Source organism: Micropterus salmoides, unplaced genomic scaffold (assembly GCF_014851395.1).
Source record: "Micropterus salmoides isolate LMB-PRFRI ecotype aquatic unplaced genomic scaffold, ASM1485139v1 Ms_hic_scaffold_22, whole genome shotgun sequence".
Classification (NCBI taxonomy): Eukaryota; Metazoa; Chordata; class Actinopteri; order Centrarchiformes; family Centrarchidae; genus Micropterus; species Micropterus salmoides.
Genome location: NW_024041373.1, coordinates 20330755 through 20355923, shown reverse-complemented (window position 1 = coordinate 20355923; position 25169 = coordinate 20330755). Strand labels below are relative to the sequence as shown.

Genomic DNA, 25169 nt, shown 5'->3' with positions numbered 1-25169 from the left:
CTCTCTGTCCATGATCAATTAATGGTACCTCCTGGGAGCTGGTGAAAAACTTAACGTTCTGTGGCCACGTGTTTGAAATGTTCAGAATGTGTTTGCCTGTATGCATGCATTACACTTCCGACAGCACAGCACTTTGTAACAAAGTAGTTTACTCCCAACAAAATGTAAATAAAGCCACCTCTTTAGGTACATATTTCATGGGAGGGCAGAATAATCAAGAGAAATGGTTGTATATCCAAACTCTGGTATTAAAATTGAAACCAGGGCAGTTGGCAAGCTCTTTACTTGATGGATTGTTATTACTTGCACAAGTATGAATCATCTGCTGAAGTTAAAGAGCTTTTCATAAATAATTTGCTTTTTCATAACTAATGCTGGAGAATTAAAATTGTGGTGTATTTGAGGTGATTGCTTATCCCATCACATTAATCAATGTCATATGGGAAAAGGGCCTTCAAAGGGTAAATAACTTGAACATTGTGTTAGTGATGATGGTGGTAGAAGTAATTATTATGATGATGATGAAAGTGATGAAAACAATACAATATTGGCACCACTGCCCCACGTTAAATAGCTTCCTAGCCCCTGTGATATCACTAACCTTGTCCCTTATGCTTCTGCTTAGTAAGAATAGGAAGTATTTAATACACTAAGGTGTACAGAACAAAAACCTATCTCAGTTTATGTTTTTCAGTGGCAGCACCCAAAACACAGTCATGTCTTGACAGAGGGTGATAAACTTTGATTGATGTTTGCGATTATGAGTCATGCTTAGCATTATTGAAACAGTAAATGCCTTGGGCAATTTTTATTTCTTCAGGAGGGAAAACAGTTAATCTCATAAAAGGCACCCGGTGAAGTCAATCTCATTTATCTGGTGACCTCTAGAGTTGTACATGAGTGTCAGAAGTCCTTTAAATAGCAGTTGCTCTCTTTAGAGCCTGTTGTTCTCCTTTTGCTTCAGTTTAAGTTCACTCTTAAACTTGAAAACACTTGTGTAGTTCATATTCTTGTTAAATTGGAGTAGTCAAAATACAGTTACTTTGTCTGTATATGTTAATAGCTTTATCACTGTATATTTGTCTCCCTGCAGCATAGCATGAGATGCAATTATACCAAAACCCTACAATATTGTCGGCAAGTTCTTTCTCTGTGAAATTGTTGCTGTGGGCTCAGGATTATTGCCCAATTCCCAAGTGGCAGACTCAAAATACAGTAAGAGTTATAAGGGTAATTGCAAAGCCAACCACTTGGAAAAGAAGTACTGTATTGGTACCCAGCACACAGCCTACCACAGTCCAAAAGCTCTGAAGAAAATGTTCAATTAAAGTACAGCCCCTGTGGAAAGAATATAAATATAAACTCCAGCCCAGGTGTCCTATTACCCTTTTCTTACCTGTTTTACTTGCTTACTTTTTCCTTTCCTTATTTTGCTCTTACACAAATATGTATGAGTCAGTGTTCAACATGTGCACATGCATATTCATATGTTCCTTTGATGTCTCATTTGCAGGTCTGTGTTAACACCCACATTTAAAAAATATAACCCTATACTGTATCTCATTAATGCATAAATGCTGTATGTGAAGATATGCAGGTGGCATTTCCACAAAATGTGCATTTTATAAAAGTGAGATTAGTTGCATAAATATTTTTATTTAGGTATTTTTCAGTATATCAGTCAGTCTACGGGAAATTACTAGAGCAGCTTGATGTTGCAGCTGTTTCTGATTTGTTTGTTTGCCTCAGGTTTGTTGGTTATTAAGGAATTCAGTAAACAAGAGACCATTTATATTTACTTTTACATAGAAAAACATTCATAGTGAGTAGTTTACAGTAATATGTCATTTGATTGACTATTACATTTTGGAAGCTTTCAAAGCAATATACATTCCCACATATCCCTAATCATGCGTATTATGGATTCAGTCAGGTTGTGAATTATACAGTGACAACAGTGGGGGTCAACTTTTTTTCCACGTCCAAAAGAAAACCCAGTTCAGCACAGGCATGGGCTTTAGTGAACTAAAATCTTACAATGCTTACAATATCCTTGCTTATTTAACTAATGTCATCAGTCTGTAGATGATGATAAATCAAATTCATTACACCAGTTCATGGTATTCTAGAGCAAAACTGCCAGCAAGTCAGACACACAACAGCAGACCATCATGGCCACTCAAAACAAACCGTCACAGTGTTGATACAGAACTGAAGACACATAGAATACAGTCTGGATTATTATTATCTCTAATTCCTTATTTTTATCATACTCATCAAGTTTGAAGTTTCAGCTTACTCTTTTTTAGCAAATATCTCCTTTTGTCTTGCTAATGTTGACTGTGAATTATGTAATCTGTGTCCAATAAAACAGTAGTCATACACTGTTGTTGGGGAATAGGAATTATATACATTGATGTAAAAATGTATCTCTACAATAACTAATCCCCAATTTCACTGCTCATGCCTAAACACCAGTGTTAGCTGATAATTACATAAAATGTGAAATTACATTGTTATAATGAATGGGTGGGCTCTCAGCTAGCTAACATCAGATAGCTCATTTTAAGTAAAAGAAATGCTAATTATGAATCTCTAAAGGTAGGAAAGTTAAGTGTATTAAAGCAGCTAGATAGTCAACTACTGACATTAACCTGCTGCGTCTCCATTAGCGTGTGATGCACCGGACTGGAGCAGCTGCGCTGCGAGTGATGCAGACAGACATGTTCAACTAACGTCAATGTTAGGAAATGGTACGGTCCATTTTAGGGGTGTCTGAAATTGTATTTCAAGATTCTTGAATATAAGGCCTGAGTACTGAGTACACAAATATATTGTAATATTTACAAATACAGGTAAGAAAGACCCCCCTGAACTGTTGGTTTGACCTCTTTTGGGGGGGTCCAAACCATAACTAGGGGGGTCAGACCCCCCCCCCGTAATTCAAACCGTGGATTCAGTCCCAATAATTCAATGCTATTATTTATGCACCAGGTCATCAACACCTCAGTACAGAAACCTGCTGTTTTGGGAAGATTTTTTTTCTGACAAGTCTGTGGGAGTTTTCATAAGGCTGTGAGTGTTTCTGCATTTTCATTTGCTGATTTACTTTGCATTGGGAGCGTTGAATGAAATCCTTGACTGATTTTGATGTAACAACCCAAAGAGCACTCTGGAGAGAATCACTGTAAATGCTAATGTGCAAATGAGCACAGGGGACATATTCTGAACTTGGATTTCACTCTCTGCCAAGAATGTTGCTTGATTAATTGTTCCAACACTTACCCATGATCTCGTATTTAATTTAAGCATAGTTTAGAGCTGAAATTTTGACAACATTATCATGCCAAGAAGCCTTCTGTCAAATAAAAAATTGGACCATGTTAGAAATGTACTACATGAATCTGTGAATCCATTTTCCCTCATCCCTCTGACTTTTTCCCTCCCTATGTTTTCGAACAAGCAAGCATGCAGGCACACACACTGGCATAACATCACAGGTGACTGTGGTGCTACATTCAACCATGGGCATTGTGACCATGTGTTATTTTACCCCGGCCAGAAAATAGACTTTTGCTGTCTCATTATAGAAATAATCAGGATTCCCCACAGAGAAATGTAATTGTAGTTATAAAAGCAGTTATTACCTAAAACTACATAGACTGGATGGCCTTTAAGAACTGCAGAATAAAAGTAAAGGTTTTCCTGCCCTTTCCACTTTCCAGAAGAGTTTCCACGTACCTGCTGCACTCAGCTGAAAACTTCAATGCATTGGCTTGTAAAGATTTTGACAAGTATGAATTCTGCCTTATATGCCCTATTTCTTTGTCTTTCTTTGTCTTTCTTCTATTCATTTTGTTGTTTAATCTCTTTCTCTCATTGTCTTGGTGGTGCAATGATTGAGCTAATTAGTAAACCTGAAATCCAACAGACAAATCTGTTGCTTTAAGGCCTTTCTCAATCTGCATTCTTGTCTGTTCTTGTGAAAATGGGCTCTTTCATGGCCCAAGTACTGTCCCAATACACAAGTTCACATTTTGCCATTAGTCTCCTGTAGACTCCCACACACAGTGGCTCATAAAAGCAGCTAGAATTGGACAATGGAAGTATTATTGTCTCAATGACATCAGTTGTGAAGTTCATCTAGGTTCATGTACAGATGAAAAGTCTATCAAAGTGATCCTTTTGTAAATCTTTACAGCTTTTTTCAGGTAATTACATATATTGATGTAACAGTCTCTTTTACTAAAATTGTACATTTTCCCTTTTCGTTTCATTTACAAGCTACACTGGCTGAGAGAAGATATAGTGGCTTCCTTTTGTTGTATGCAATATGTGTGTAATTATTTCAACCAAATTAAAGTGGACCACATTTCAAAGCCTTTGGAGATAACTGTCATACTGTTTTATTAAAACATCACTATTACAGTTAACAGCCAAGAGGATACATAATATTTTCATATTGTTTGAAAAGCATTTGTAACATAAATGTGGGTTTAAATGCACTGAAATACATGTTGCCAAAAAAATTTATTTAGTAAAGAATAAAGTGCAACATTGTCTGTTAAACAGAATGCGATGCAAACATTAAAAGATGCTGCAGATATATATTAATCACAATTTATAGTATGGTCCACCAGCTTAGAGAGAGCCAGTGAAGCATGCCACTAAGCCTGATGAGAGACGCCTCAGAGGGGAAGGGTTATAGTAGTGCTGTCGGGCTTCAGGGTGTGTGGCGGAGGGATAGATGGATGAAAAGGAGGTAGTCTACTGTCCAGGATGCCCTGTAGAATCTCCTACAGATCCTCCTTTCAAGCAGGCCTTTGTAGCCCTCTATTCAAAAAGCAGTAATTGCATCATTTTTCAAGCCCCTTGCCTCTGTCTGACTGTGAGGCTGGCCCCATTAATCAAACTAATGGAGAAGTAAGTGATTTCAAAATATAGGCTTTGATCATGCACCTTCTATGCGCTCCCACAACTCCTCCTTTTCCTCAGCTTTGGGAACCCTCCCATCCTCCCACATCTTTTCCCTCCTTGTGCACTTCGCTACATACTGTATGGAAAGAGCTATGTGAATGAAAAATGAATCTTTCCCTTTTAGGCTTCTGTTAATGTACATAAGAGCTTTGCTTTTGTACATTCTGGCAGTACTGTGGCTCTCTGGCTTGATTTGACTTGATTTCCAGAATAGCAGAGCACCAAACTGCGTATATGAGGTTGTGGAAAATGGTCACTCTAAAATCATTGTGGCCTATTAACGGGCAGTATGTCCCAAAGAATCACAGTTCAGACACATTTATTGATCTTGATGAGACATATTAAATTAAAGTGCTCCCGGGTGTATTGAAAAGCTTGCCAGCAATAAAGCAGCAAAACTATTACTTGAGGCTACTACCAAAGCGCGCTGGCAAATTAGATTCCTTCCAACCATGGCGTAACCACTGCTCATAGAAAAAACTGTGTATCTATGTATCTTTGATACAATCAAAGTGGTCTTGGGGAAAAACAAAAAAGCATGTACAAATGCTTTATTTACAGCGTATAGGACTAATTTGTTGACAAATGCAGCTTATTCAGACTTTTCTCTAATTTTCCCCTGAGGGTTGTTTACTGGGAATTATTGTCTATAAAGACGCTATGAATAAAAGTATTCATGGCCCTGATCAAGTGTCATGCATTCCAGTATAGATGCTCTCCTCAGCCAGTTGTTGTAAACACAGTGCTGATTAAACAAATACTACTACTAAAAACATTTCACAAAACAAATAACATATCTCCTTTAACAATATTTCTCAACATTGTTAGGAGTAGTTGGTAGCAAGTTGCCATCACTGCCGCCTCCTCTCCTTTTCTCAGCAGCCTCACTGGCTGTCACGGCTGTTTGGAATTAACATTATGTCAAAACTTAAACTTTCACACTCCCACTCTCCATAACACATCTTTCCCATGGTGTTCTGAGAAGACGTGTCTCACCCTGTGCTGCAATAATTAGGATACGATTCAGGTTCATCTTTGGCCCATCTAACCTCCCACTGTTACCTCTGCTGCTCCCTCCTTTCTTATTTGCCTACCCACTTATCTTGCGTACTTGTGCCTAGTCAGGAACAGTCCAGTACAAAGGGCCTGTCTACTTACCTTGACCTGTAATAGTCATCAGTACGAAGAAGTCCCCGATTTCTCAGAAGAGGGCAACAGCATCAATACCGACCCATTGGGCACATTGCAGTGATTTATAGCCATTTAATGATGCGTTTTTAGGAGAAAACAAAGCATTAACACCATGTACCTGTTTCTCATTTGTTATGGCCTCTGCTTCTATATCGTCATCTTTTTAGTCTCAGCCTGTGTTTTCTTCAAAATATCCCTATTTATTCCCCCTCTTTCACCAGTCAAAATGTTTTAATGCACCCTTTATTCAATGAACATCTGGTTATTTTTCTACCTTTTATTACGAGTAGGTCTGGGCATGAATGGTCTTTTTCAGGAGCTCCTTGTCTCTTACTCACACACATCTACAGTTCAACAGGGAGCTGTCCAGCATACCCGCAGTTTCATACCAACAGCCATTTTTTAAGTTCCATGCTTAATGGTGCCTCAAGATAGTGATTGAGGGCAAGGGGAGTAAAAATATTAGAAAATACAGAAAATATTGGCGCCTTGGATCAGGACAGCCACACCTGTTATTTGACACACACCAATGGCAGTAAGGTGCATTTCTGATTTCTGTCTTATTTTCAATTGCTGATGTTCTATAAAAGCAACAATTTTTTTCACACTCTCTCCCTCACTTGGCACAACCTAGCCTCATTTTCTCTTGGCAGGTGATAGCACATCTTCTTCTGTGGTACTGTCTGTCACAGCGGACGATTAAATAGATTCTTTGGAAGAATAATATTGTCTGCATTTGACCCACATTCAACATTAGAAAGATAAAAACTAAACTGGCTCTTCAGTTGAGTAAACCTGTGAAATAATGTACAGATTTTCCTGCACCCTGCGTGGCAACCCACATTTAGCTTATTCAGGGTCCTGATTAATACTTAAGTTAATACTTAAGTTTGGATGTAATAATGTGTGTTAGACAATGAAAATAATAAAATTACATCAATGCTCCAGGCATAAGATGAAGGTTTAAAATAGGCCACCAAAGAGGCTGAATAGTCTCAAATTAACAATTTCAGTAGCAGTAAATTAGAATGGGATATGACAGTAATAAGCTTTTTAGCACCAACTGAAGCTAGCAACTATAAAAGTCAAATATTTCAGAAATGTTACCAAACCATGCTTTTTACTATTTAGCAAATCTTTAAAAAACGTGGAACCTCAAAATGCTGTTTTTAGAAGCATTTCATCTTTGTACTTTCAAAGAAATTGCAGTACACATATGCTCCATTTCCCTGAGGCAGGTCACTGCAATTAAGTGGACAGACAGCCAAGCATTAAAAAAAGCTAGACTTTAAAGAATAAAACAAGTTCTTCTCATGACATCCTGACAAAGCTGTCATAACTTAGTATCACCTTCATTTTTCCCCCCGATTTCTCACCTCACCTTTATTTTCCCTCTAGTTTCCTGGCTGCCTCGTGCAAGTAGTAACTTTGAGGGAGTTTCAGCTGTGTGAAAGTGTGATTGTGTACCCTCGAGCAGAGATTACAGCACTGTGAGTCTGTAGTCGTCTGTGAATGTGTGTCTAGTTGTTCTTCCCTGGTGGAGAGTGCCTCCTTATAGGCAATGTGAGAGAAATAGTCCCCAGCACATGAAGAAACTGTGAGGCTTCGTGAGCCATGGGTGTCATGTAAGGATATTGCATTGTAGTCATATAGTGGTCTTTAGTGAGACGGCCTTTATAACTAACTGTAATGCTCCACAAGAACTCTTTTGCAACAGTCTTTGCAAGTAATCAAAGCGGCTTTTTTCCGGCCATACAAAATGGAGCAATTAGGTCTCAGCTAGCCATTATATCAGCTTTTATGTAGAACAAAACACATGAAAGTGTCCCTCACTTCTGTTTACTTAAGACCCTTTACACAAAACTGTTTCAAGAAGTTTGAATAAAAGAGTTAATAAATTTCTGTTTGTGCTGATTTTGTAAGAAGCTACCTATCCTGCTCTAAAGGCAACAATGACTAAAGGGACAGCTTAATTATTTATGTTTCCAAATAAAAGTCACTTACCTCGCTCGAGATGTGTTTTTCAGGAGTGAAGTTCCGTGTGAGAGGAAAGTTCTGTGATTATTTATGCGAAGCTAATGGCCTTAGAATGGTAGGAAGTGCTTTTATGGGAAACAATTATTGTTTTTCACTCACCTGAAATCACTTGACTAATGTTAGGTAATGGTGGCATGCATTATTCAGTTACATTTGAATAGCATTATTTTGCTTATCTATTGTTCTTGCTTGGATCCAGTCCCATGAATTACAGATTTTAATATTTATAGGATTTAGCTTGACAACTTCATTTTCAGCGTTGCAACTTACAGGTCTTGCCCAGGCGTCCTTGTTCCAGTTTATCTGCCAGTTCGTTCTCTAGACCAGTGGTGTCTCACTCTTCAGCCTTGATCATGTTTCCAAAAATGCACTCCTCATGCAGCGTACAGTTGTTGTGTTTGTTCTGTGGAACATTAATGTTCTGTGTAATATTGTCACCTCCTTTTACACTGTGTTGAAATATCATTCTAAATATACACCACTTTGTATTTGTAATAAGCTTGTGTTTTACCAGTGTGTTGTTTTTTACAGTACATTGACCATATATCTGCTTGTCCTTGTGTTGTAACTATAGTCACAGATGAACCAAATAACTTTCAGTAAGGTAATCAGTTTCTTCTCTGTTAATTATCCTGGTTTATTACATCCATCAGCTGTGCAATAAAAATTCAATTGCAAATATCATCAAAGATCCACAACATAAATTTCCCCCAGGTGCAGGGGTTTAGTTTATGTTCAGTGCTTTCCCAAGGGCACCCTCCAAAAATGCAAAGTAGTTTGTCTTCTGCTTAGTTGTATTGTGCAAGAAGTGTGCTAGGTGTCCTGTTAAAATGCTGAAAACTTTGAATTTCCCTACAAACTCTCTTTGTTTTACGCAAAGCTTGCTCATAATGCCACACACTGAGTTGAATTCTTAAAATAAAATAAATATATATATATGTGTGTGTGTGTGTGTGTGTGTGTGTATTTATTGATTGATTGTTTGTCTGGGCCATGCATATGCTGCCTGGGTTTTAGATTGCTGCATATGCCAGAAGGTATAACCTGTTCAACTCTGTAAACAGAATGAGTTCTGTTTTGATTGTTTTAAAAAGGAGGAAGAGAAAAAAGTAAAGCTTTGGATAATATAAATATTTTATAGAATTTGTGAGACAGCATTTTCATTTAATAGCATCAGAGGGATGTGACTGAATCCAGTCTAAGTCTAAAAGTACTTGTTGGTGTTGTGGGCTGAATCCATTCTAAGACCATGTCCATTGTACATAACTTTTGCCCTGAAAGGTTCTTACAGCCTTGTTGAATGCCTGAACTCAGGAGGGTCCTCAGCCTGCTACAGTATTCATGAAATGTCACACAGTTTTAATCCTGTTAGTAACTGAGGAATCCCCCTCACAACATTACAGCAGTCCACAGAAGGAATATGCCACATGGACAGTTAAAAAGTAGCCACCACATATGGCTGTGATTCAGGATGTAGAGGGGGTCATCCACTGGTCACAGGGTTTGGCATTAGCCTTCATGGTAGCTCATGAGCACAGTGCTAAGGTTCCTGTAATTTTAGTCCATATAACGAGGCCAACTGGTGAGCCTCCTAGTGGGGGCATTAGCTATTCCACTCATGGCTATAGCATAAGCCTGTGGGAAGCTAACTACATGCATAAAAAAGCTAGTGGCCTTAGTCCAATGGCAGATGGGAGTCTTGATTTGTTTTTAACGTGACACGTGTGTGCCATCTTCTTGGTCTTTGATACTGACAGTGTAAGGTCAGAAGAGATATTGTTCAGGTGTTGGATTACCACTTATCAGTAACCCGACTGGCTTTTCTTTTGGATTCATCAGTCAGTCATTAGATAGTGGTGATGAATTTAAACTCTAAACTATCCCGTACATGTATAGTTTACATGCGTATATGCGGGTTTGTAAAGGGTATGTCCATTTGTATGTCTGTACCAATCTAAAGGTGTACTGAGGGCAGTTGGCACCTTTGTGTTCAATGCTATTTTGATGGAGCAGATTAAGTGGCCTGAAGGTGTGTTTCCACAGCAACAGTGGCAAGGCTGTGTTCAAAGGGACTATTGTGAATCTTTTATGACAGACCTCATTACTCTTTCCTGGCTTCTTTGTGAGATCCTCACACCGCAAGAACACTGAAGGTGTGACATCTACCAAAACCTTTTCATTGTACACCCTCTTCAAATTTTGGCCAAAATACCAAGACTCCATGAAAGGCACCCACTTCAAACCAACAGAAGCCTGTGGTTGGTATGCATACTGACCTGACCTTAAAAACATGGTGCATTGCCTCAAATAGGGATGAATCGCTTGTCATTGAACTTGCACAACAAGTGTGTAAGCATTTCAGTGATAAGAGAATGGAACAATCAGTGTGTGAATGTACTCACCATACTATATGATCGATGAATGGATAGACAGATAGATGTTAGGGGAGTGTATTCTTCCCACTCAGGTGATTTGGTATGTATTTAGCTACACAATCCACAGTCAGATACCCAAATCTCTAACCCTAAAATGATACAGATGAATTTGATACAATATACTGCAATTCAAAACCAATTCAATTTCTGCTAATGCTTTCCCCCTGTTGACTGCTGCTCATAGCAACTACTGAGTAGCAATTTTTGAAGTGCCACTGGCTTATTTTGTGATGCAAATGCATATTTTGGAGACTGCAAATGCTATGTAAATATTTCAGGCAGCATTGTACATGATAGTCTGACATTTGTTGTAGCGCATAGCTTTGTTGATTTTAAAGTAATCAAAACTGTAAACATCAAATGTCCCTTTTTGTTGTAAAACCAAATCGCAAGTATCATTCAGTGAACACCAGATGCACTGAGTAAACAAATAAATGTGTTTATTTTTTCCAGCTGGGAGGAAGGGTGCTTATTCTTTCCACATGGTGATACTGTAGACACTTGTTTTGAAGACATATTGAATTTAGATTATCTAAGCTGTAAGCTGCAGGGTGGGGATTTGCTTCGCTTGCAAGCTTTGTACACTGTAATGTGAGCAATTGAGAAGGTTGTGATCATTACACAAACAATGTTTATATATGGACATGTCTATAAGCAACACATTTTATCACTTAGTTTTTCCTTTTTTGATACTAGACTCATCTTAAATTTGCAGGTTTTAATACATACAGTAGCTGTTGTGATATGAGGCTACTGCTGCTCATATTAGAAGCAATAATTTTAATTAGCATCTAATTAACACCTCTCTAAAACAGTATCAACAAAAACTGAACATTATAACCTTCATGAAGGTACGATTATTGCAAGACTGTTATATTAGAAGCAATTCATTTTAGTTAAGTTTACCTAATAAACTGGCGACAAAATGTGCAACCCCAATTGGCTTTGCTTTCAAACATTTAAAAGGTGATTTCATACTACAACAAATAATTGTGTTGAATGAGTTTATACTGTCGTCTGAGGCTTGCCCGAACCTTCCCCCACCTATTTTCACATCCTCCTAACCGCAATTCCTCTCAATCCCTTTTCGGCTGTCACGGTTTCAAATTGGAGTTGGCATTCTTTCGCTGCCTTTGTGGCATTGCTACTGTATAAGAACATGCCTGGGGTACTTTGCCTCTCTGATTAGAGATCTTACTGTCGCCAGGCTTTGGCTGGATCAAGAGTATAGAATATTCCTCAGATGTCACTCCAGGCTCTATGCCTCCTTCTCCAAAACCACATTGCTCTCCAGAGTTTCACTGTTACATCATCTCCTGAAGTGAATGGAAAGAAAGCAAATGCACAAAGCCGAAATTACTCTGCCTGGATGTCGATAACATTTAAGGTCTCAAATGGATTTTTAGGCTTTGGTGTGATACATTTTGAGCAAAGGGGAAAACCCTTGCTTAGTTCAACTGAAATAGGACTATGTGCGATTAGGAAAGGGCTGATTAGGCAAAATAATGTAGGAATTGAATGAGGCACAAGGGGCTTTTGTATTTAGGAGCTGCAAGTTTTGAATCCTAATGACTAACTCCCTTAAGTACTGTATATTTTGTAATGTTTCTGAGGTCTCAGCATTCAGGCTCTTTTCAATTATAATCTTATTTCACATTTTGAATGACGAGCTACCTGAACTATGGGCCACTCATGCTAAGAATGTAAAGTCTCTGTTGAGTGTTCTGTTATATATCTATATCTACATCTGTATCTATCTCTCTATCTATCTATCTCTATCTCTCGCTCGCTCGAGAGATATCGATATAGATATAGATGTATGTATGTATTAGGGCTGGGCACGTAAAAGCATTAATTAATTAATGCCGACAATTATTTTATCGCACGTTAACGCAGTTTTTATTATTATTTTGAAAGTCAGTTGCTCACTGGCTCTGAATACACATACAGTCAAACCATTGGTCACAGGAGGGGTGGGATGTTGATCACCCAGACAAGCAGTGAAGGGAGGCTTCGGCAGACTATGTCTGTTAAAATTATATTACATAAATTTACCTGATAGGCCTTCATCTAATTTATGAAAAATGGGTGGGTTTGAACAAAGGGTGGTATGTCCTGAGTTGTTTAACACATCTAGATGTGAATACCAGGAAATGAAAGCTGAAATTCTGAACTCTTGTCTCATACTTGTCTTTAGATCTTAAACCCAAATGTCTTCAGTGTACAACAAAAACAAAGGAATTTGCCTTACCGTTCCAATACTTTTGGAGGGGACTGTATATCAATTCCCACGAGATTCTCACCGTTTGCTTTTGCTTTCGTAGACTGATGTTGGAGAAAATGGCAGCAATGACTAACAAAGAAAGACCTCAAGGTTATCATCTATAAATTTAGCACAGCTTTGTCTGTTACAGCAGCTGCACACATCAGTATGTCAGCACAATTACTGTATGTGTTTGTCCATTCCATACAGTAGCGAGATTAAACAGCAGCTCACAAACACCATGTAGCTTAACAAGGTTTTATTTCTAGAATGTCTAAGGTTCTTAGTGTTCAGTTGTGCTGTGAACTGGGGCTGACCCTCTCAAGTGGTGGGTTCTGTTGTGCCCAGGGCTTCATCAAAACATTGCACCACATTTGGTAACTAACCCACACTGCAGTTCTTCACATTGTTTTTACCACTATGGCATCTGACAGACTTTGGAACAATGAATTCAGCTCAAGGAGCTGTCGTCTGTCTTGAATGTCAAGGTTATTCTTGAAGGCAGACAATAGTTCATTGTCAGATTTTATTTAGGACCAGAGAGACATTATTATAATAAAAAATAATTGATCACTCACAAATGACATTATTTTGCATCATCTGCAAAATAATAATATTGTAATAAGAATCATGTTTCCATATAAATCTACAGTTTTAATTGAGAAAATGTTAATTTTACTAAAATAATACTCCGTATCAGTTTAGTAACACACACACGCACAGTTCACTTTCATCTATCTGCGTCTGCTCTTTCTTTTTGTTCACCTTTTGCCTAAAGTGGTCCCTACAGCTCTACCTTGAGCCTCCATTTTCTCCAGCTCTTGCTTTGTTCCACACCTTGCACACAGAAACACAAACATGCACAAGCCCTCCAGTGTTATGTTGTGTCTGAAGGTTGTGCGACACAGTATTGAAATATTTCCTTTCTTCTCCACCTTTATCACATTGAAAATGTCCCTTGCAGTATGATAAATGCCCAGATAAATAAAATCAACTACTGTACTATGTATTGCTAATGCGGATCACATAGACCATGCGCATTGTGATGGTTGAAGTGATCCTTGTGAGTTCTGTGAGTTGTCTCTTTATGGACACATTTGAAATGTGGCTGGTTTCCTGTTCTATAAATATGCTGATCATATTTGACCCTCTGGATCTGAATATGACTTAAATTAGATCAAAGATTTCACCATTGAGCTGCCAACCATACAAGACTGAAATTTTTTCTGTGCACCAACACATGTTGCTCTGAAATCTTGCTGTCAAGTATACTAAGGGACTAAAGGGTAATCCCCATGGCACATGTTCTTATTCTTTTACTACATAAATCTTAGGCAGTTCACTAAGTCCAGCGCCTTTCTGGTGTTTCAAAGTATTAATTGATAATGTTGGCCCATCCATTTGAATTTCAGGGAAATCTTGATGGCATACTCTGTAATTTTAAATACAAGTTTACGCGTTTCAACCATGGAGGTAAATATTGCTCTTGCACTGTTATGGTCGTCCTGCAGTTTGATGAGCTAAATCTGGAAATGTGAATTTGCAGAGTTTTTGTCAACTTTAGTCCTTAAAACGGACAAAGTTATTATTGTAGGGGATTTTAATATTCATGTGGACATTGAGAATGACAGCTTTAGTACTGCGTTTATCTCTCTGTTAGATTCCATTGGCTTCTCTCAGAGTGTTCATGAACCGACTCACTGTTTTAACCACACCCTCGACCTTGTTCTGGTATATGGTATTGAAATTGAACATTTAATAGTGTTCCCACAGAATCCCTCTTTTTCATGAGCTTCTTTAATGATAAAATTCTATATATTAGAAACAAAATTCACCAAGACCTGCCCTCAACTGGCACCGACTTATCTCTAAACTCAGGAACCCTTAGAAACAGCTGTAGAACCAGATATATGTTTAGACTGTTTTGCTTCCCTCAACCTTTACCAACTAACTTCAATAATTTCTTCATCTAAACCATCAACCTGCCTCTTAGACCCCATCCCCGACTAGGTTGCTTAAAGAAGTTTTGCCCTTAGTCAGTACTTCTATACTAGATATGATCGATCTATCTTTATCAACAGGCTATGTACCACAGTACTTTAAAGTAGCTGTAATTAAATCTCTTCTGAAAAAGCCCAAACATGATCCGGATGTTTTAGCCAACTATAGACCTATATCTAACCTTCTATTTTTCTCTCTGTTCCTCTCTTGCCCTCTCTCTCTCTCTCGCTCTCTCTCTCTCTCTTTCCCTCTCTCTCCTTCACCCCCAACCGGTCGAGGCAGATGGCCGCCCACCCTGAGCCATGGTTCTGCTCGAGGTTTCTGCCTCTTAAAAGGAAGTTTTTCCTTGCCTCTGTCGCCTAGTGCTTGCTGTTGGTGGTAACTGTTGGGCTTCTGTAAATAGCATCATAGAGTATGGTCTAGACCTGCTCTTTTATGAAAAGCGCTGTGAGATAACTGTTGTTGTGATTTGGCACTATATAAATAAAATTGAATTGAATTGAATTGAATTGATGTCAAATGTATGCAGTCTCGTGACAGATGGAGAAGTTTCATAATGAGATGGACGGTAATTCCAACTGGGTTTACTTTTACCTGTACTGAGAAGTTTTAGTTCACTCAGGGCATGTCTGTTTTGTGCTGTTAAGTGATTTTTTCAATCTCATGTGTTTAAAAAATCCCGGATTCTGTAATTGCGGTAGAGAAACTAGATTTTCTCCTGTTGTGTATACATGTAACCAGGTATACGTATTTGCCTGGCATAGACCTCAGGTAAGAAAATTATCGCTGAGCAGCGGGAAAGAAATTAGAGAATATTATGATCTTGTATTTAAATAATCCCATTTGATGTCTGACTAAAACTGACACTCTCATGAAGTAGCCGTTATGTCTAAATAAGGTTTCCACCATATTTGTAAAAGTAGTCTGGCACAACTGCACCTACTTCCAAGGTTCATGAGGAAGAGATAAAAAGCTCAAAAACCCTGCAACACGTTTCATAAAAAACAACTTCATTGTCAGACCACCACATTTCGTCATCATCATTTGATGACCCTGTCTGAGGCCACAGGCCTGAATGTGTTGGTCTAACAATACAGTTGTTCTTTTCATGTATTACAAGTGTTTTGACCTCTTCAAATTCAAACAGTCGCACTGTAAAGAAAAGCTGTGCACTCTCAACACAGAGCCTGTCCTCTCAGTAGAAAGTATGGTTCCAAAATAACCAAAATGGTAACCCCATTTTATTTTGATAAGGTAACACATTTTGATAGCTGTAATAGCAGAAACTGTTGGTCAGTTGTATAGGTTTGTCAGGGTGAGCCTTAACAGCTCATTACACACCATATTTGTCAGTATTTGGCCAATTTATTTTGACCCTCTAGTGCCACAGAATCTAATAGGTTACAGATTTATATCCAACACTGGCACCTATTTCTGTGGGCTCCACATTTTCTGTGTCACTATTTTACAATATAAGGTGAAATATAAGATAAGATATACAATAATGAGTATGGCTATTGAAGTAAGTCCCATAACAGTGGGTATAATATGTGCATCTGTATTCCAGGCTTTATTCTTACATCTAGTGTGAGAATATTGAGCTTGCATATTGCAGGTGTACTCAGCATAGCATTATTTATAATGTTGGGTTTGTTCATTATGCTCCAGGCTGTATGATTTTGATGCATGCCGTGATGTTTTTTGCTCCCCTGAACCATCGGACCAGCACTCTCTCTTTGTTCCAGGACATCTTGATTTACAAATTAAGCTCCAGAGATACCTAAGGGGTGACTGACTTGGTCTATTGTAAAATCTCAATGCGCACAAGGTTCTTAAAATGTCCTTCTCTGTTTGTCTGTCTTCTCTCTTTTTTTCTTTTTATTTATCACTGCAGGCTGTGGAAACGAACCTGGCATCCAAGGACAGCCACTGGGTCTATGCCAATGAGGTGAGGCCAACACAAACACACTTATATGCACCTGAGTGAATTTAGACCTTAGTGTCAGTTTGCCTCTGTCATCACAGTGTAATTTGCTGCCAAGGCACACACAAACACATGCAAACCTATGAAAGTTCCACTCTGTGCACTTTCATATTCACTGAGATTAGCAACACATCTTTTGTTTTTATTTTATCATGGGTGCCTGAGGGACTGGACCTTTATTTGGTATTTACCTCCCTTTAACTGTTGCTGTTAGTGTGTCCTTTCCCCCTCTGTACCAGTGCGTGTGTGCCTGACATTGACCTAAATGGTCTTCTAAAGTGGCTGTAGCAGCACAAAATTTAGGTGCACTTTGTGAATACAGAACAGTGGATTCTGTCTTTAGCTTTAATGCATCAGCGCTGCATTTCCATTGATTCAAACTGATAATAATAATTGATAATAAGGGGAAAGTCATAGGATTGGCCCGATACTAAAAGCAGTGGATGAAAGACCTGTGATATTAGCATTGCTGTGCCTAACAGAAGCTCTCTGTCTAACATGCACATACAACAATGTCCATGTATTTTAATTAAATGTTCCCTCCTCACTTATACAAATATCTGAACCTTTGCTCAACATCCAAAACATGACACATATTGATCCATAATCCATGGAGCACGATTAATGTGTCTGTGTACCCCAGATAGCCTATGTTGTTTAAGCAACATTCTTAGAAATATTCAAAAACCATAGGTGAAGTCAATTTTATTTATATAGCCTAATATACCAAATTAGCCTCAAGGGGATTTTTAATCTGTACAGCATATGACACCCTTTATCATTAGACCCTTGATATGGATAAGGAAAAACACTTTCAGCAGAGAAGAAATGGAAGAAACCTCAAGGAGAGCAACAGAGGAGGGAGCTTACAAACATGAAATAGATTATAATAATCAATAAAATTATAGTATGGACAATCAGGATGACAAAATTATAGCTAGTTAATATATATATACAATATAACAAGTCATCATTTATGGTTATTTTGTAATTTATGGTGCATCATTCTAGTAGCTTAAATATTGATTTACAAAAGTTAATGAGGATCAAATTACTTCATATTAGACTATAATGAGCTTATAAAAAACCTACATTGTATATTTTCACCATGCATTTGAGCATACACAAAACATAACGATTAACAGTTAATAAATGAGTTGCTTTTGAGAAACTTTTTCTGTGTCTGACAGCTTAAGTCATATTATTTTGTTTATATATCTCCAAAAAAGGCTTTCATAGTCTTAAACAAGATGACAAGATGGGGACTACTTCTTAATTTGAAGGAGTATTCACACACAAACTCATGCATGCCTTTCAGTCAATTACCACAGACCTTCACCAAGACATTAGCTTTAATTGCATCCAACTCTGGGAAAGTATGAACTAATGGCATGTTAATTTCCATGGCACTCCCTTAATGGTTGATGTGATGTGGCAAACTGTAGTGTTACCTCTCACTGGCACAAATTTAATGGGAAAGAATGTGCCCGATTGTATCTGTAAACTATGAAATATATCTCCATTCTGTTTTCTCGTTGTCTTTCTTTCTCTCAATATGCAATTTTCATTTTCATCTTTCTCTCCTTTGCTCTTTTACTCTTTCTGAAGGTAGTGAAAATATATATTTTTTGCTTATCCTTGATTTGTTTTTTTCTTGTAGTTTTTGTTTATCCCTGTCATCTCTCTCTCTTTCCCTGCTTTTCATTTCATCATCTACAAAAAACTGCCCATGAAGCTGACAATCACCTTGAAGTGAGAAAAACACAGACATGTTGAAAAAGCTGACAAGAAAATTCATTTACTACTTATGCCGATCTATTTTTCCTATTGGCCTCCAGAGCTCTCTGAAATAACATGAAAACTCATGAGCACCTTACAAGTCCACCTTTCGTTTGAATCCTGTTTTTGTCTTAGAGCCCTTTTATACTTTATACAACAAGAGTCAACATGTAAGTTGAATCCAGGCATCTAACTGCAAAAGCTTCTAACATGGCTGATGGCACAAAGATTGTGCAAGAGATTTTTTAATTAATTCGAACATGTGAGATATGAATATGAATCACCCTCCTTTCGTTGCAGCAGCTGGTGAATTCTGTACTCCAATTTTAATACACAGTCACAATACTAGATCCTGTTCCCTGCACTCATGGAAATCCTGTTAGGCTGACCAGTTGCAGTCCGGCTGTTTCACAAAAACCTGCAGGGAAATAACAGCTTTCCATGTTACCTCATTCGCCTGTCAGGGTGACAGTCCCTGTGGACAGTTGCTCCTGTTTAGCTGCCTGGTCATGACTGAGCTGTGACATTAATTTTAACCAGGTGATCTTGAGGCTCACTGTCACCTGCCCACCCCATTAGCTCCCCAGGCTCCTGCCGGCCTTTACAACCCCACACAGTCAAAGTGAAGTCTCACATTTCATTCATGTCTCACAACAAGCGCCTATGCTAATCTGCCACCAGCGGCAACGTGTGGCACGATGAATGTAGCTGTCAAGCTAGAAATGCGATAAGAGCACAGAGTGAGATGGATGGAGACAGAAAATGATGATGACGAGTGAGTATGATCACAAGTCAGATAAACAATGAGGTGTAAAAAACTTATAGATAACAAAAAGGAAGATTCCATGTCCTGATAAGTCGATCTTTTCATTCACAGGTGTCATAGGCATTGCACTTGCATTACAGTGTGACAATATTACATACAGTAACTTGATTTAAAAATACAGTAATAGGTTAAAGGTCTTCAATCACACACGACTGTACTTTAGCAAAGTATGGTTGTATGGTAAGTGGTAAGTTGGGGGACTTGCAAGAGACAGATAAAAATAAAAGAAATGGTCTAAATTCACACAGCAGATACTGAAATATCCTAAGTCCTTAGTTTGGGTCAAACCCAAAACCACTACATTTTCCCCATAAAGCAACATTATAAAATAGACGTGTAGAGGTGGTGGAGTGCCCTTTTAGTGAAAAAAAGAAAAGCTTGACTAAAACAACTAAATTTTCCATTGACATACCTTTTTTCAAACGTTTTTTAGTTTGCGACTGACACTAATGCATTTTAAAACCAGAGTGGGTTTGAGTGGCACACAGTGAGCCCTCAGGGTATGTCAACATATTCAATACATAAATGACCAACGTAATCTTTAGGAAAAAATTAAGTGCAGCAGGACTTGATTTGAGCAGGATGGCACGGGGATGATAGGCAGGCATGCGTCTCCCTAAACCACCTACTAAAGCAGGGTGTTGCAGCTGCTAGCACACAGAAGGCTGTCTGCGTCTGACACTGTTTAGTGGAGTGGACTCAGATGGATTGTGCATTCTGGGAGGATTTGTTTTTTTGTTTTTTTTCCTTCAAAGGCAGCACGGTGACACCTCCGAATGTTTGATGGATTAGGTGGCTGTACCTGCTGTGACAGACAGAGTCGAGGAGGACAGTCATGATATGACTGATGTCTTGGGTAACTGCCCATCAAGCAACTGAGATGGAGGACCCTATTCTAATGATGCAATCTCCGCCACACCAGACTGTGGGGCAAGGGAGGTTGATTACTGAAGAGGCCCCATATATACATATATATATATTTTATTTATTTATTTATTTATTACCGGGCTCTCACATGAGCCCCTAAAAACAGATTAGCCTACATTCAGTGAGAAAAATGATTTATGAGAAGTGTGCCAATAACTTTTAACAACAACCTACCTTAACCCCCCTCACCACCTGGCGCTGATCATTGAAAACATAGTCGGACTCACCACTGGAGCACCGAGAGAAATGCCAGTGCTCTGGTCGCTCTGTAACGGAGACTGAGTGACATCGGCAGCAGCTGAAGTGGTCAGACAGAAGAAAACTGGGAGAAGATAGGTTTGAGTTTAGCTCGCTGGCCATTTAACGTTTGCTGTATTGCTGCATTTAGTTGTTCAACATGCCAACAGAGCCGACATGCTTGTCAGTCACTTTTTATCAACCGACCAATCACAACCTGGAGGGGGCGGGACATAAAAAAAAGTTTGATGTGCTACAGCAAATAATTAAATGTTGAACAAAATGATTAGTGACAAGTTAGTACTTTAACAATTACTAACATTAACAAATTAGAGAACAATGTAGAGTATTTTGCTTGCACAAGGATTAAATAAATAAAAACAAGCCACAGAAATGAAACTGCTGTAACTGGATTTAATATTTGACTTGTGGTTAAATAGGGATGTGGTTTCGGACAGAACGGACCCAAACGCAACGCTTGTCAGTTTACAAAAGAGGTTTATTGAGGGGAAAAAAGGGGAGAGGGGAGACGGGAGGTGAAAAGGGGTAAATTGGATGCCGGCAGACGTGGGTGCGGAGGGCCGAGGAGCTGGCGGGGCTGGCAAGTCTCAAGTGAGGCGACCGAGAGGGGGCAGGAGGCCGAGGCGACAGAGGCGAGGGGAGAAGGCAGGTAGGCGAGCCCAGCTGACTGACTAGATGGCGGAGGTGAGTGGACCTGGCGGGGAGAAAGAAAAGACAGGTCTCGGGAGACAACAAGTTAGGGAACGAGGTATCAGAGAGCTTAGAACGCAGAAGTGGCACCAGGACTAGAGCGACGACGATCAAGCGGAGATGGAGTGGAGAACCGGGGTAGAAATACTGTTGAAGATGAGGCTGATGGCTGGCAGGTGTGGCGGGCGGAGATGGAGGTTGACGAGACACAGGTGTGGGTCATCAGCCGTGCTCCGGGTGGAGAGGGAGAGAGCACACACAGAGGGAGAGTGGAGGAGACACGGGGGAGAAAACAGAAATGCGAGATGAAGGAAAAAGAAACAAAAGAGCACAGGGCACTCACCGTCAGCCGGGCTGCCACCGCAACAGGGACCCCCCCTCACCGGACGCCTCCAGGCGGACCCCCCGGCTTGTCAGGGTGGGCCCGGTAGAAGTCTGTCAGGAGGGACTTGTCCAGGATTTGGCTGGTGAGGATCCAGGAAAGTTCCTCTGGGATCCCCCCAATCCACCAGGTAGAGCTGGTGGAAACGGGCTTGATTCGGGAGACATGGAAGATGGGGTGGACGGGGAGGAGAGGAGGGAGGGTCAGGCGCACAGCGGAGGGGTTGATGATGGCCTCGATGGGGTAAGGGCCGATAAACCGGGGGGTGAGTTTTTTCGAGGAGGTCTGTAGGGGGGAGATCCTTGGAGGAAAGCCAGACCTGCTGCCCGGGCCGGTAGGCAGGTGCAGGGGTCCAGTGGCGGTCCGCCAACTGGCGGTTGCAGGCTGCAGTGCGCTGCAGAGCCGCCCTGGCCTCCCTCCAGACTCTGCAGCAGCGTCGAAGATGGGCCAACTGCACAAGTCACCATCAAGTGCAGCATATACCAAGGCGATGCACTATCCCCGCTGCTGTCCTGCATAGGCCTGAACACCCTAAGCCAGATCATCACAAAGACTGGCTACGGATACTGGTTACAAAGTGGAACAACCATCAGTCACCTCCTCTACATGGATGACATCAAGCTGTATGCCAGAAATGAGTGAGACATCGACTCACTGATCCATACTACCAGGATCTACCAGGACATTGGAATGTCGTTTGGACTGGACAAGTGTGGTCGCATGGTATCAACAAGAGGGAAGATGATCAGAACCGAGGGGGTGCAGGACCACTACAAATACCTTGGGGTGCCACAGGCTAACAGAAACCATGAAGAGGCAGCAAGGAAGTCCGCCACAGCCAAATACCTACAGAGAGTAAGGCAGGTCATGAAAAGTCAGCTGAATGAGAAGAACAATATCCGAGCCATCAACACATATGCCCTGCCAGTCATCAGATACCCTGCTGGTATAATAAACTGGACAAAGGAGGAGATAGAGGCCACTGACATCAAGACAAGAAAGCTCCTCACAATGCATGGAGGGCTTCACCCCAAATCCAGCACCCTGAGACTGTACACCAAGCGTAGCGAGGGAGGCCGAGGGCTAGTGAGTGTCAAGACCACTGTCCAGGATGAAACGACAAAGATCCAGGAGTACATCAGGAAGATGGCCCCCAAAGATGAAGGGCTTAGTGAAAAGCTCAGGCAGCAGAAACCCGAGGATGAGGACAAGGAAGACGAAGAACATTCATGGAGAGACAAGCTGCTGCATGGCATGTACCACAGACAAATAGAAGAAGTGGCTGATATTAAGAAATCCTACCAGTGGCCGGAAAAGGCTGGAATAAAGGACAGCACAGAAGCACTAATCATGGCGACACAAGAACAGGCGCTCAGCACAAGATCAATAGAGGCTGGGGTCTACCACACCAGGCAGGACCCCAGGGGCAGACTGTGCAAGGATGCCCCTAAGACAGTACAGCACATAACAGCAGGGTATAAGATGCAGGCAGGACGTGTGTGCATGAAACGCCATAACCAGGTAGCTGGCATAGTGTACAGGAACATTTGCCATGAGTATGGGCTGGAAGTCCCAAGGTCAAAATGGAAGACACCTCCTAAGGTAGTTTAGAATGACAGAGCTAAGATCCTGTGGTACTTCAAGATCCAGACTGACAAACTGGTAATGGCTAACCAACCAGACATCATGTTGATCGACAAACAGCAGAAGAAGGCTGCAGCGATAGATGTGGCAATCCCAAGCGACAGCAACATCAAGAAGAAGGAAAGCGAGAAGCTTGAGAAATACCAAGGGCTGAAAGAGGAGCTAGAAAAGATGTAGAAAGTAAGAGCAACAGTGGTGCCAGTGGTAATCGGAGAACTGGGGGCTGTGACCCCCAAAAACTGGGAAAATGGCAACAGCAGATTCCACAGCAGATGTGTGTGTGTGTATGTGTGTGTGTGAGATTACTATCCCTATTACTATTATTTTTTCCTGTCCCATCCCAGTACCATGATAAATAGTGAAATTGACTCCCATCCCATGGGAATCCCATGACCCACAGGATTCCTGAAAAAATATCAGCCTAAAATTTAAAATTCTGTATAACTCAAAACACTGAATTTGCTGTTATGATCCTTTGTACCTTTAACCACAGCGAGCATCCATGCATAAACCGTAATCAAATGGTGACCACAGAGAGGCGTCATGGTCATAAATCTAAAGGATCCCAGACAGACGACTCCCTTCACTAACCACCTTCATCTTAATGTTACCACAGTCAGTCATTTTATGTCAGTGGGGTTATAAAGTGTGCAGCTGAAATTACACACTGCATGTTGCACTGAGTAAGGCTCACTGCACTTCCAGGCTAAAATGTCATTTCCACCATAGCATTAAAATCAACACCAGCTCACATATAAATACTACTGTACTGTACTGTACTGTACTGATGAAAAATTAGCTAGGTACTGGGATGGCTTTTCTGGTGTGCTGTACTGTAAGAAAGAGCTCATTCATTCATGAAACAACAAGCTGCTGATTACTGCATTATATTCCATTATATTTTGAATTGTCACCTGCCACCTTAATTTTGTTTCCCTTAATATAGATAGTCATTTCCACCATAAATTTGGTGCAGAAATTAAGTGTTTAATGCTCAAAGTCTTTATGCCCCCCAACACCCCAACCCCTCCCACTGGTATATTTTAGCATCGATATATTTATTCAAAATACTGTTAAAATATCTTCTCATCTTGTTCTCGTGACCAAGTGTAGCGTCACACCCTTAAACTGAGCCCTTAAATCCCTACCACTTTACAACAAAGTGACGCCCCAGTCAGCAAACTTTTGAAACGTTGAACTCGTTCTACATGAATGTTTCTGATTATGACAAGTTATTACTTAGCATTAACAAATCAGAGACTAACTACCATGTAGAGCATTTTTCTTGCACAATAATTTAATGAATGACAACAATCCACAAAAATTAAAGAGCTGTTTTGTCCAACTGGATTTTATATTGTAGCCTACTAGTGGTAAGCTTTATTAGTAGTCTATAGTCTACGATATAATACATACTTTGTATTTAATGTCATGGGGGGGGGGCTGGCATAATACATTCTGTTCCATTAAAACAGTCTTTAATCCTAAGAACACAGTTACAATGCTATCGTGTTAGGTCAAAGTCCATGTTTGCAACAACAAACAGAGTTTGGACGGAGTGGCAAAGCAAAGGTTGTGTTGATGCAGATCAGTTGATGCAGTGCAATTTAGCATGAAATGAATTACATTGTGTTTCCGCCTATTTAGACCATATGTTCTTGCAAATGGTCCTTCCATTGTTTCAGTTTCATTTAAAGTCCTTCCCTTTCAAGCGTTCATGAACTGTGGCTAGACTAATTTCTTACAGTATTTTAAGAACAGTTGTCATGTGCATG

The 25169-nt window shown here is 40.0% G+C and overlaps 1 protein-coding gene across 1 annotated transcript in view; it reads left to right on the top strand.

Moving 5' to 3' along the window:
• Nucleotides 1–25169, top strand: part of grid1a (glutamate receptor, ionotropic, delta 1a) — a 260845-nt gene that overhangs the window by 190578 nt on the left and 45098 nt on the right. Inside the window, exon 5 of the mRNA XM_038737961.1 lies at nt 16799–16852. Within this exon, the coding sequence (XP_038593889.1) occupies nt 16799–16852 (54 nt within the window). The remainder of the gene's footprint in view (nt 1–16798; nt 16853–25169) is intronic.